The sequence below is a fragment of the Mixophyes fleayi genome, chromosome 3 (assembly GCF_038048845.1).
Source record: "Mixophyes fleayi isolate aMixFle1 chromosome 3, aMixFle1.hap1, whole genome shotgun sequence".
Classification (NCBI taxonomy): Eukaryota; Metazoa; Chordata; class Amphibia; order Anura; family Limnodynastidae; genus Mixophyes; species Mixophyes fleayi.
In genome coordinates, this window is record NC_134404.1 from 308944973 (window position 1) to 308959634 (window position 14662).

Consider the following 14662-nt stretch of genomic DNA (forward strand, 5'->3'; position numbering starts at 1 on the left):
GAATGCAAAGGTAAAAAACCAAACCTAAAATAAACCAAAGGAATTAGTATGCTATGTGAATCAGTCACACAGCAATATTTGTTAGAGGGTTGTTGTCTTGTGTGAATTGTGTAAAGGGTGGCAATAGGGTAATCTAGTGAGGTTAAGAAGGTGGTTGAGGAATATTATAAGTGTGATACATTCTGCAACACAATTGACTTTTTGAAGCTCACAGAAGTTTCTTGTTGGTCTATGGGCACCTCGGCACCTCTACAGTTGGCACTGTTGCTATTGCTGTTCATAGGTAACTAAACACACTTCACAGATTGCAACATATTAATTTAAAGTCATTTTGAAAATGAAAACAACACAAGCAGTCTAAGGGCTAGATTTACTAAACTGCGGGTTTGAAAAAGTGGAGATGTTGCCTATAGCAACCAATCAGATTCTAGCTGTCATTTTGTAGAGTGCACTAAATAAATGACTGCTAGATTTTGATTGGTTGCTATTGGCAACATCTCTACTTTTTCAAACCCGCATTTTAGTAAATCTAACCCTAAGTGTGATACTTGTGTTAGCTGATTATAGTTGGAAGTTGTACAAGATTTCAAGGCTGTAGAAGAGAAACAATACACAACAAAATAATAAACAACAACGTTCTAGTTTTTTCTAACAAGACACAAACTTTTACAATTACATTTAACAAACTATTAAACTGTATCTTTGTTTTTGTTTTTTTATATTAGTAAAAATACCAGCTTATTGTAAACTCTCAGGAATGATTAAACTTTTGTATAATTTTTTTTTTTTAAAAGTATAATGTATAATCTGGGTACCCCTTGCAAATAGTACATCTCTATGTAAAATCTTAGGCTTTTATAAAAACACTGGCTAACAATAAAACAAAACACCTCACTAGTCTATTAGATATGTCAATCATGTGCATTGGTGAATTCCAGGTCAATGAGGTTGTGTTACAGGAATAAGCCATTATCTATTGCAAAACTGGTTTTTCTACCGTTTAAGGGAATTTTTTGAAACCATTAGACATGATGTAAAGTGAAACTAACCTAGGATATAAAGAAGAATATTACTACATTGAATGTAACATGACACGAGTTACACAATAGTGTTTATCTTGCAATTTATGTTTTAGTGCTAAATGGTTTACTTTGATTGTATCCACTCTACAAAGGTAAAGCTGTAATCAGTATATAATGTAGAATTCTGAGAGGACAGTTACCATGGCAACTGAGGTGTTCTTACCCATTTCTTGTCTGGTGCTGCATACGCCAGCCCCATAACTTTCCAATATATTCCTCACTGTGCCCAGTGACTCTTCATCATTCTCTGCAAACCCCAGATAGTTATATGATCCCATATTTATCACATTCTCAATTATCTTTCCAGTGTACCTAAAATTAGACAATAACATGCCTTATAACGCCATTCAATTTAAAGCGGGTGTCCCACATTCTGATAACCCACTCCCTTTATTATAACCTATCAAAAAAAACCTGTAATACAACTTCAGGTTTTATGTAAGGGTATTACGGGAGGGAGGGGGGGGGGATTTTTGGTACTCTGGTAGATGTGAGGGTGGGGGGCAGATTATATTAAGTGGTGGTTATTCTAAAGATAATAACACCATAAATTATAGCACTTTCTGCTAATTGTGCAAAAGTTGGAATTGGAAAGGTTATTTGTACTTGTGCTTAGTTATTGTACACAGGTCACATGATACCCTCGCTTAACACACAGGGACTCTAGAAAAGTGCCATAGTTGCTACCTATTGAGGCTCCCACTTTTACCCTAATGACAGAGTGGCTAGGAAGAGCCCCTGAGCTTTTAAAGTGCAAGAGCACTGAGTGCTTAACCTCCTAGTGATACCCAGTAATAAAAGCAATATGGTCAGCACTGAGTAGCTGAGGGGTTTATCACTTTCGATTGGTGGGACCCTTACTGTGGGAATCTCCATAATCATGGTAGTCAGTTTGGCTAGCACAGGGGCTGCTGTGAGCTTGAGAACCTTGTTTCTGTTACATGGAGGAGAGATAGTATAGTTTATTTCATAGGGGATATTGTGTGATGTCAGTGATCAGTGATAATGTTCTATATAATTGATTTCATTAATGAGATTGGCTGATTGAGTATTGACCGTCCAGTTGATAGTACGTAAATCATTACCATTGTAGATATATTATTATTATTATCTTTTGATAAATGATCCGCAGCGCCGTACATAGAGCTTGGCGAAACAGTACAGGGTGACAAAACATGTCATACAAAACATGGCATACAAGGTAGTACAAAGCAAGGTGCGGAAAGCAAAGTGTAATAAATATAGAGAGCAATATGTATAAACAAGTACCAATTTAGCAGAGAGAAGTGTACTGGGCAAAGAGGTAAAAGTGAATTCCAATGTACAGATAGGAAGGGAAGGAGAGAGGTGGGGGAGTGAATAAAGGGATGTGCCTGTGCCCTGTGCCCAGTAGAGTGGGCAACACTTACAGGATCAGGGCAGAGATGGAGAAGAGGAGGTACTGGAGAAGAGGAAAGATGGCGGCAGGAGTCAAGAGATAAAATGGAAAGAAGGGGCGGAGGACTAAAAGGCAAAGGAAAACAAGAGGAGGAGGACACGAGGAAAGAGTGTTCTGCTCGAGGGAGCTTTCAATCTTAAGGTGAGGGGGAGACTGACAGGAGACACAGAGTGGCACGAGGTGGTGAGAGACAAGAACACTAAGGGGAGAGGAGCAGAGAGTAAGAAAGAGGAGCAAGGAATAGAAAGTTTACTTAGAGTGAGAGAGAAGAGAGATGGAGAAGGGCAGGGTTAGGTGAAGGAAGGGTAGGCTAACCTGAACAGGTGGGTTTTAAGGGAACGTTTGAAGTTTGACAGGCTAAGTGAAAGCCTGATAGAATGGGGGAGATCATTCCAGAGAAGGGGGGCAGCACGGGAGAAGTCTTGAATGCGGGAATGAGAGGTGGTGATCAGATGGGAGGTAAGGTGACGGTCGTTGTATGACCACAATGGGCGTGAAGGAGTATGAGTGGAGATGAGGTTGAGAGATATGGAGCAGTGGGATTAGAGAGAGTTTTAAAAGTGAGGTTGAAGAGTTTGAAGAGGATTATGAAGCAGAGGGGGAGCCACAACTCCATCTACCTCCCTTCTCTGTCAAGCCAGTGAAGGGCTTGCCAGAGAGGGGAGGTAGATGAAGACCTATATTATATCAAATCGTGGCTGTTTATTCACATGACATAACTGACATTTCCATTTGGACTACTGCATGAAATAAAATGGAAAAACAACAGATGCTATTTAATTTAACTAAATTATTTTTTTTTAATTTATGTAATTTTAATTTAATTTGTACTTGCATTTGTATTTTCTATCTGTGTTTGTATTTACTTAAATTATATTATATTTATATTACAAATATGACTTTCACATTTATTAATAACTCAAGACAATATTCTCTCGTGTATATGACATTTTATTGCATTATTATATTGTGTATTCATAGAGTAATGTGACTTTCTTTACGCTATAATGGGATGTAAGTATACACATTTATATGCTTGATGTATGCCTCACACAGATACTGCTTATGAGCTGGAAGCATCTTGAAATACATCCTACTAAACATGAGCATGATTCTTTTCGTTTTGTGAGTGCATGTGTGTCCACCTCTACATGAGCCCCACTATTAAGAGACAAATGTAGCAATGGCGGAATAGATCACCTGTAAGTCCAGTTGTAGTCATCTGTCAATCGCTCCATGAGGTCAAACTGAGGGCCTGGCACGCTGCAAATGGGTCGGTTAAAGTTATCACGGAGTCGCATGTAAATATTTCTTGTGTAAAAATTTTCAAAGTCTTGGTAGAGGGGCACAAAGTCCTTCATTAAACAAAAATAATGGGTTAATATTGTAATTAACTTTTGTACATCAGATTTTCTCAAACGTTCACAAAGATATATTACTATTATAATTTGTGTGTAATTTATATTTATGTGTAAAAGAAGGCAAAAAATAGTACATTCTAACATTGTCCAATTCATAGTATATTTATCTAAAGAACTTTAAAAGACATTGGCTGGGGCATATGTTAAGAGGAGACTGGCACCAGAAAACAGGCACACCAGGGGCTGGTTGACAAATTTTAGCCCGGGGTCAAGACTTGGCTCAGGAGACTATAAGGAACATTTTAAGGAAAAAAGATTTAGGTGGCCCAGTGTCACTGACAAAGGTAGCCCAATATGGGAATGACATGGGGGGCAGATGTCCCCCTGCCCCCCCAAGCCAGCCAGCCCCTGAGGCACACTCATTGATGTTGCGCTGTAAGATTGTAGATGTCAGTTTTGTGAATCTCTTTACTTGAGATGTGAACACAATCATAAAGATGACCAAGTCATGCACCGTACAACCAACAATCTTTTACATAATTCTTATCTACAAGGTGGCCAAAAAGTCGTTAGCATATGTTGTGATCTTTGGCAGGCTGGGAGAGATTAGCTCCCAATTCTTATATTGATGGTATTCCAAGTGGTTATCTTGGATTAAATATAACTAACTGGAGGCTTAAGAGTACTTGGTGTTTTTGTCTTATTATATTTAATTCATGTATATAATGACATATAAATACGTTTATATGTTTTTATTGCCAATACTTTTAATGATTTTTTTTTCCTGTCACATTAGTCTGAGCACAGTTCTGTTCCTTTGTACATTTGTTATAATTCTGTTTGTTGTGGCAAAGTGACTCATATCCCAATTGGAACAGCTGCGACATTTAAACTGTTTACCTATAGGAGCTAGTCATAACTACAATCAACCACATTCAACACCTGACGTTTTAGCTTTTCTTCAAGACACATAACAAAATAGTCTCTGCAAACCCCTCCTCTTCCACACCTTTTTATCCTAGCTGGCTTATTTAGAACTCTGCTGGCACAGTTTGAATATTATTACATTTATTTTACTATTTGCTTTATGATTTTATTTTTCATTTTATGTTTCCTTTGTTCTGTTCATCACTGATTTATGCTGATTAATTTCCTAATATGCAATAGTAATGTTACCAGAACATTATAAAGAAAATGTATTAAAAATAAATTAATTATTGTATGCTTGCACAGTTTAATTATTAAATAAGGTTTTGGAAAACAAAATGTAATTTAATTTTGATTTTATTTGAACTTAGTGCCACTACAAAAGCCAAAACTGAAAGGAAGTTAGAATACACAAATCTATGATGTCCTTACTCTTTGCTCTCTCCTTTCCTCGGCCATGTGACATTTTTCCAGCCTGCATGCTCGCATGAAATCACGCAAATATCCGAATAAGATGAGAATTCCATAACCAAGGTAGGTAAGCATGGGAATGTACAATGGAGCTTCTTCAAAGGACTCTTTGAACTCGCTCTTGTGCAGGCTGCCATTGGCTGATCCATTCTGCAGAAACAGGACAAGAGTACAGTATAGGTAATCATCTAATTTACAGTGTTATTGAGCAAACCATATATGATGCACCTAGATATTTCTGACCAATGCCTCCCATTGACTTTAGCAAGGCAACTTACTACCATTTAAAGTAGAGGAGCAGATCATCAGTTTCTGGCTTTAATGCTTGACTCCTCTTATAGGAAATTGCACACAATAAAATAATTAATATTTTCTTCATCCACTGCTCTTTTTTGTTCTAGGCCATTTATTGGCAAACTATTTGAATTTATGACCCATCCAAGTAAAACATAATGGGCCTGAGTCATTAGGAGAGTAAGGCAAAAAAAATGAGTACATTTTCTCCTGGACAAACCATGTAACAATGCAAATTACTTTATTATTTTGCATGTAAGGAAAATACTGGCTGTTTTGTCATGTAGCACACAAATGATTGATAGCTTTATTTTTACACTGAAATTTAAAGTTGATCTCGGACATGCCCTATTCCAACTATAAATCTGTCCCCACATTTTAAAAGTACCTCCCCCTCCAATGCAACATGGTTTTGCCCAGGTGCAAAAGTTACTCCTTTTTTTATGCTTTACTCTCCTTAATGACTCAGGTCCAACTATTTTTTTAGTTATTTTCTCTCTTTGGTTGGTGGTCCATTCCAGTTTGGAAGAAAGGAATGAATAGATAATAACAAAGTTTATTTTAAAATGTAGCCTTATTATTTCATAAAATCACACTGGTATCTTAATACATAAATTGTCAAGTTATCAAAAACATATTTAACTTCGTAATTTCCTTCTTTGTTCTCTCCCAAAGCAGCAGTGACCGGGGCTCTTACTGGAATGCCTGTCAAATCTATCTCATCCGCATCATTACATTGTATTTTATTATCATTAGGCTGGCAAAGCCATCAACACACTATTCAGTACGTTTAGTAAGGGAAGGACAAGTGATCAGCAGAAGAGGCACCTGTCTTATAGACAACATGCCTCAGGGATGTAAGTCAAGCACTGACTATGTAACACAGATATAGATCTATTTGAGTGGGAACATACCAAGAGTGAAATACCATTGCAAAAAAAACACACACTATAATATTTGAAAGTGAACTCTTTAGTCAGTTCTAGGGCTATTTAGAATCGAAAGTCCAGGCCCAGAATGTATCCCACTGATACAAGAACCAAGCCCTCTATAACACACACTTAAAGGATCCGCTATGGTGTATTGTTATGTCCTGTGGTTAGTAGATCATTGCATTACAGCTATGCAACTCCTATAATAATCATTTTAGTGGGACGATAATCTAATCTAATCACTCTGATCTTCATAGAAGTATTCACAACTTACCTCCAATCTTTGCAGCCTAGACACCAAAAACCTATCGTCAATCAAAATAGCTATAAAACTTAACTGAAATGCTTCCACTACCACCACTTTCACTTTTACCATCCACAGCCATTCCGCATCATTGATCCCTCCTTTCTTATCCCATAAATAACATATATATCACTTTTCGTGCACCGTCCTAACACGTTCTTCACTTTTATATCTTCTTCCCTAAACAAAAAAAAAAAAAGATTTCTTACATTGTTTTTATCTTTGCACATGACCTCAACTCAACCAGTTCCAGATTCTAGTTATCATTTATTTAGTACATTCTACAGAATGACAGCTAGAATCTATAGGTGACATCTCCACTTTTTCAAACCCGCAGCTTGATAAATTTACCCCCAGGACTTCATCTAATCTTACCAAGTTTCTCTTCTTGTACCACCACCATTCATACAAGATTTCTCTATTTGTCATCCCATTCATATCCATTTTCTTCTGCAAAAAACTCTTTCGCTCTCTACATATCAATATTACTTACAAGCTCTTGGTCATAGGCTTTTTTTCTTTAAAATCCACCATTTGTATATCATTTAAATATTTATAACATACTTTTTTATCAGATCATGTCACTGTGACACACAGAAGACCATCAGTTCTTTCAGAACTTTTATTCAAATTTAATTTACATAACATCCACAATAAATGCCGCCTTGCTCCGCTTCTCAATTCCTCTTAATATTTGCACAATACTATTCAAATTCAAATATATCTCAGCATAAACTCAATTGATCTTTCACCCTTACTCTCACCAGAATTTCTCAGTCATTCTCTCCCTTTTACAACTCCACAAAAAGACACACTTTCTCAATCAATGACAGCTAACACATCTTCAAAAAAATCCAACCTTCTCATTTCGCCTAGAACCTTATGTAGAAATAAAAGGCCAGCATGCACTTGGGCCAAAGTGCATACTAGCACTTGTAGAGCCACAAATATACACTACGAATAAAAGTAATAGTATTGCACTCCAGTAGTATTTAATTAAATAATATAGCTCCATCAACTAAATTAATAATGCTACTGTACTGTACATATTAATATGGCCCCTATAATTTGTTATGAAATGTTGTGTCTTCAATAAATACTTACCTAAATCTTTTTTCTTGACCCAACGTAAATCAATGGAAAATTAAAAGAAAAAACAATGATTGAAACAGACTGCTAACAAGGAGAACCAAAAACAAATTGAGTTAATCTCCGGTGAGTCCGTCTACTTAATGGCCAGGGAGCCAATCAGGAGCAATCTCTTATCTGTGATTACTAAACTTGTCTTACATTTTCTTTTGTCCCTTGATAGATATGTTTATTCTCGGTGGGGGTTTGTTTGTTTGTTTAAACAAAATGTAGTAAAATTACATTTAAAAAAGCATATAACACATGTTTTGTTATACTTTATTTTTAATTAAAATATATATCAAATTATACATTTGTGATACTGGTAAATTCCACAATCAATATTTACAATGTAACCAGTATATGTAATATAAAAACAATATTAATATCATCATTGTATATTTTGTATATTACTTCTGCATGGAAATTAATCCTCAATGCTGCTACATTAAGACTGTTCAGACAATGCTGCTACATTGGGACCGTCCAGACAATAGTGCTACATCAGGATGGTAAAGACAATAATGCTGCATCAGGACTTCTAGACAATGGTGCTGTATTTTAGACAATGGTGCTGCATCAGGACAGTCCAGACAATGGTGCTGCATCAGGACAGTTCAGACAATGGTGCTGCATCAGGACAGTCCAGACAATGGTGCTGCATCAGGACAGTCCAGACAATGGTGCTGCATTCCAGACAATGGTGCCGCATCAGGACAGTCCAGACAATGGTGCCGCATCAGGACAGTCCAGACAATGGTGCTTCATCAGGATAGTCCAGACAATGGTGCCGCATTAGGACTGTCCAGACAATGGTGCCGCATTCCAGACAATGGTGCCGCATCAGGACTGTCCAGACAATGGTGCTGCAGTCCAGACAATGGTGCCGCATCAGGACAGTCCAGACAATGGTGCCGCATCAGGACAGTCCAGACAATGGTGCCGCATCAGGACAGTCCAGACAATGGTGCCGCATCAGGACAGTCCAGACAATGGTGCCGCATTTAGGACAGTCCAGACAATGGTGCCGCATTTAGGACAGTCCAGACAATTGGGTCACATTTAGGACAGTCCAGACAATTGGGTCACATTTAGGACAGTCCAGACAATTGGGTCACATTTAGGTCAGTCCAGACAATGGTGTCACATTTAGGACTGTCCAGACAATGGTGTCACATTTAGGACTGTCCAGACAATGGTGCTGCATCAGAACAGACCAGACAAGGATGCAGCATTAGGACTGTCCAGACAATGGTGCTGCATTAGGACAGACCAGACCACGATGCAGCATTAGGACTGTCCAGGAAAGGGGTCCAAAACTGCTCAAAGTTTTAGTATTGTTTTTGTATGTGAGCCATATTGTTCATGACACATTTTTTGCTTATTCAAGTAATAAATAGTTGAATGTGAATTACCTGTTTATGCCATTGTGAGACTTTGTATATGAGTTGATTAGAATATATTGTTGATAAGGTCAATATTTACTTTGTTTATTCTGCCAATTTAATATCATAGTACATGGGTCACAGTAGAACAGGAAATTGCAAATGTACCCTTAATAAAACACATTTTTATCTATATGTTTTGGACTGACCACCAGGTATGTTCCCTTGTTATACACACACACACACACACACACACACACACCAAGTGACATGCACAGATGATCACATGGTCACGATGATCACATTACAGGGAAGACATATCAAGCAGCGATGAGATGACTTTACATTCTATCGTCGGCTTCTCTACTCTCCCTAGTGCATTGTGCTTTGGCAATGCTGCTGTCTAGGATGGAAGAACAAGATGCTGCTAGTGGAAACAAGAGACAAACGAGGAGTAGGATGGATGACAGCAGAGGAATTGTCTATATTCTAATTCAATACCCATTCTGAACTTTTAAAAAGGGGTCCAGAGCTTGAAGTAAGTAGATCATTTTAATTCTAAATAATTGGATTTTCATAAATTCCACATAGAAGCTGAAAAAGTGTCTCTATATATAAAACTTCCTCACTATAATTGAGAAGTTGTGTCAATATTACATTTATATAATTATCTGACCAGACAACATCTGACAACACAGGATATATATATCTTGAGCAGTGGGAGTTGTGTGATTATTATTTTATTGTGCTGTGATACTGATAAGACACTGGCTGAACAGATGGAAGTTTAAGGGAGGCCCGTAGAGCTGCAAAGCTGTATCTGTAGTAAGCTGCTACTCTGTGTCTGAGAGACAGCGGAGGGCAAAAGAGCACACCGTGAGTTTAGGATCTTACTGCCCTTTGCCTCCCTGTCACACCTAATGGATCACCACTTCATTTTACTTTAGATAACATAGACAGACAGCTGCGGTTGCCCTACTGTTCACATGCTACATTTTTTAATGTAACTTATAAAACATTTGTGTCAGACCGAGATAATTCAACAGACAATTATGTAGAAAGTCCTCCACCTAATTATTCATGCTATATGCAGGAGTCTATAAGTGACTTCCATACCCGATTCATTGATTTCATTCATTTCTAATACTTGAAAAAGTCTATGTCATTATTATACATGGACCACTCCCATAGTTAGGCGCACAGGATAACTGCTCTAAACAAGAGTTACAGTTTAAACTTTGAAGGATGGCAATTTTTAGTACTGGATAGATCTACTTTGTGCAGGTAATATTAGAGGCTTTTTCAGGAAGCATATATAATGTTTGCTTTATATACTGTATTTGTAATATATATATATATATATATATATATATATATATAATATGAACATTTTACGTTTTTGCCCCTAACCCAGTCTATTTTGAACAGCATATCCGGTTTAGAGAAATAAACTTTGATTCCTTAGATCATTATAATACTTAATATTAAAACATAGACATTGTTAATTTGGCTGATCATAATACCCACAGAATAAAAACAAAAGAATTAAAAAAAACGATTAGGATTTAGTGCAGGTGCAAGAGAACACCCGCTGAGCTGACAATCATTCACTGCTCAGCTTGAAAGCAGTGGCTTCTTACCTTCACAATGTGCTGGTGATCTGTGTTGATGGTGGTGTTCTGAGAAAGGCCAGATTCTCCTTGTGTTAGCAGCCTGGTCATCCTCTCAGCCTCTGCAGCTGCTTACCACTGCCTCCATCCACTGGCCATGCTCTGGCCATTAGATCAGAAGGCGGAGTCAGCTAAACCCAGCATGCAACTGTGTGCCTTAAAATTGCTGCTTAATGCTCATGAATTGCATAACAAGTGCAGCTGCCATCTGTAGCTAAATCAGCATGGGACAGATTGTGTTCCCTGATCTCTGCAACTGCAGGTTCTGCTGTTTAGAAATATTAACCTGGCTGGCAGCCCAGTCATAAGGAAATTGGACTCTGGAACCATAATAGCAAGACAGACACTAAGTATTCTATCAAAGAGTAGCCAGTTAATATTAAAGATATTAAAGGGACTCTATCACCAGACTTCCAAAACTTTTAGTATTTAACACTCCACTATTACAGCTATTGCTTTCTTACATCTACAAGTCCATTTGAATAAAAAAAGTGTCTAGTATATCTTTATATGTTATCGCTGCTGTGGCTGCTTATCTCTCAAAAAGATTAAATTATTTACAGCATGGTGGTGTGAGTTTACCTACACATAGAAAACAGTAACAGATCCTGAGAATTACATCCAGTATACAGAGGCCAAAATTCACATGGTAATTGAATATGCAGTTACTTAATGAATGAAACAGTTTCCTAGACTGTCCATCTAAATGTTTGAACCGACCAGCCAATCAGACACAGTACATGGAAAATAGCTTGAAACGTTTCTACACTTCTAATTGGTTGGTTGCTCCAACCATTCAGACTGGGAGACAAGGAAAATTCCAATGTAATGTATTTAATACCAACCTACAATAGTGAATGGGGGTGTTTTCTGCCGTTTTGCTTCTTTTTTTTCTTTCTCTTTTCCAGGATTCATTTTTATTACCCTTAGGCTTGAGTGTCACAGAAGCACAATGGGCAATCTATTCAGATCAAGAACACGAAAAAAGAATATATTTTTTTCATTGGACTTTTTTTATTTTTTATTAGTAAACATTTTTTGAACAAGTAATGAGGTTGGGGGGGGGGGGGTGTATATTCTTGAATTAAAATGTATCTATAGAAATGGTGTGAATGTTTATTCAACCCTACTTTTTTAGGTATCATGGGCATTGGAAAGCCAAGAAGTGCTGTATACAACAAAGGCAACCTTTATTCTCCAGCTCTCATAGAACTACTAGTCCCAGCACACTGGGACTTGTGGTTTCACAATATCAGGATCCACAGATTGCTTCAGTCTATGCCATGCTACTACCCCACATTTTGTTCAAGTTTTCCTTGGACTATTTCATATCATGAACAGGTAGCCAAAAGAATTGTATTTATATTTTTACTTTTCATTTTTAATTAAGGTTACAGAAGTAGTAATAGGCAATTAGAAATTATTTAATGCATTAGGCTTCTAAAAAGAGTATCTCTTGCACCAGCTACAGGTCTAGTCTAAGTGTTGATTACTGGTGATGATGGCCGTGTATACATGCTAGAACATGTGTTTGCAATCATGAGCAACTGTAAAAATCTATTTATGTACAGTAGACATTCATAACATCCTAATAAATGTATTTCATGAACAAATGAACAAAAAAACCCCACTAATTATAGCTTATATTATTAACAGGTGACAATCATTGAATAGTTTTTAATCCAGTTCGTTATTTTGTGATTTTATATGTCACATATGTATTGGATGTATCCTGCAGTGTCTGGTCTAGTAGAGCAGAGCAGATATTAGAGCAGATATTCATCACCATACACATCTGCTCCTTGTTGAACTCGGACCTATGTATACCCAAATTACGTGCATTTTAAAACAAATGCATATTGCGCTCAGTATGTGTGCCTTAGTGAATCAGGCCCTATAAGTGAATCTCAGTCTTACAAAGTAAGAAATTGTATTTTCAAATCATGATTGATTTGCCTGGCTGGATTTATGTAAATTAAATAAATGGGCCCTGACACGTTTAAAGCTCTTAGGGCCTGATTCATTAAGGATCTTAAATGAAGAGGGATCTTATTTCAGTCTTCTGGACAAAACCATGTTACAATGTATTAAAGTAATTCTATCGTTTTCAAATAAGCATTGCCCAAGCGATTGTATTGTGTTTCTAACGCACAAAGTGATTTATTTTAGCAGATGTAAAGTTTAACAGTTCAATACATGATTATATTATGATACAGTACAGTACAGTCAATACCAAAAGATACATACATACCGCTGCGCTACGCTGCATAACCACGGGCCCCAGTGCACAGTATATCTGTTTAGAATACTGTGGTCAGAGTAGACTGAGACTGGTGGGGGTGCAGCTATGATTATATATACAGTCAGTGTTACAGAGTGAACAATAGAGATGACGTGGCTTGCTTCTATAGGTCCAGACATCAGATGGGTCCAGGGTAAACAGGTCATAGGCTGGTTCAATCTAAGGAATCCAAAAGTGGGGGTCATCTTTCCAGGGGATGAGCTCTGTTCTTCCCGCCTGACTCTCCAGTTACAATTAGTCTGTTAGCATTTTATGGTCAGTATCATATTAAAGGTTTATTCCCTAACATCAATAACTAGAGTATGCAATGTGCGATCTCCTCGCCGAATGCACCGGACAGCTGCTGGTGAAAAGGGGTTTAATATGATACTAAACATGACACCTTTCTTATAACCTGAACCTTAAATAACACTGAAGTATACATATAATCATATTATATAAACTAATAATAAACTAAATACTATCTGCTCATAAATGACTGTGTAACAGAACCAATATGAATATGAATTACATAAATAACTAAATGTAGTAATGCGAGTGTGTACGTGCGTATTTTACCGTGCGATCGCAATATGCCACGTGTAGCGTGGCATATTGAGTGCAATCGACCAATTAAACAATATCAACCAGTATACTTTCGTTCATCCAATTATACGACTATGACAGTTCCACCCTTTGATAGTATAATAAACTATCACCTTAAAGATGTTATATGCAGGATCTCAGTACCACGTTTCATTGCTATGTAATGCAAATCCCCCTTGGGGTATGACCACGCTGTTTGTAGATCAAACAAGTTATCAGTAGAGAGAGTCTTAATCCTCAAAATGATTTCTTCCTTTACTATAGACCGTACACTTCTGGAGCTTGGAGATAACCTTTTGTATGCCCTTCAAGGGTGCAATAAAACACTTAATACATTATTTGGAAAGGTACAAAGTACAATAGAACAGGTATCAGCTATACAGAATACTCTACTACAGTTCTTCAAGTTTAACAGGTTCATCTGTCCAACGCATGTCTTTAAGCTCAGAATACATTTAAACACTTCATGTTCATCAATAGCATCATCCTATGTCTATCAATAATGTCATATACAATCTCCTTTAGCTTGCGTTAATATACACACTTCTAATAATGTCATCAGTTCTTTTCATCAACACTTGTCGGCGGGCTATTGGCTGTTCATTCTCCCCAGTCTCCCAATACTCAGTTTTCTTTGTACGTGAAACAGTGGTCGGCTTGCAAAATATTGGGAGACTCCAGACTAAGGGACCTAGGTGTTGTACTTTTCCCCTAGTGACCTCCCACCCATAATTCGGGTATCTCAAGAATATTTAGTGGAAAGAGAACTAATCCTTCTTGATA

General features: G+C 37.3%; 1 protein-coding gene across 4 annotated transcripts in view; it reads right to left on the bottom strand.

Moving 5' to 3' along the window:
* LOC142144781 (serine palmitoyltransferase 3-like) overlaps positions 1-14662 on the bottom strand; it is an 85507-nt gene that overhangs the window by 19947 nt on the left and 50898 nt on the right. The window contains exons 2-5 of one of the 4 annotated variants that reach the window (XM_075203960.1): positions 11838-11953; positions 5241-5429; positions 3721-3875; positions 1246-1394 (exon numbers count right to left, since the gene is read on the bottom strand). In XM_075203960.1, coding sequence (XP_075060061.1) covers positions 1246-1394; positions 3721-3875; positions 5241-5354 — 418 coding nt within the window. In that variant the 5' untranslated portion in view covers positions 5355-5429; positions 11838-11953. Of the gene's footprint in view, positions 1-1245; positions 1395-3720; positions 3876-5240; positions 5430-10962; positions 11174-11837; positions 11954-14662 lie in introns of those variants that run through there. The other 3 variants (XM_075203957.1, XM_075203959.1, XM_075203961.1) reach the window with 3 other exon arrangements.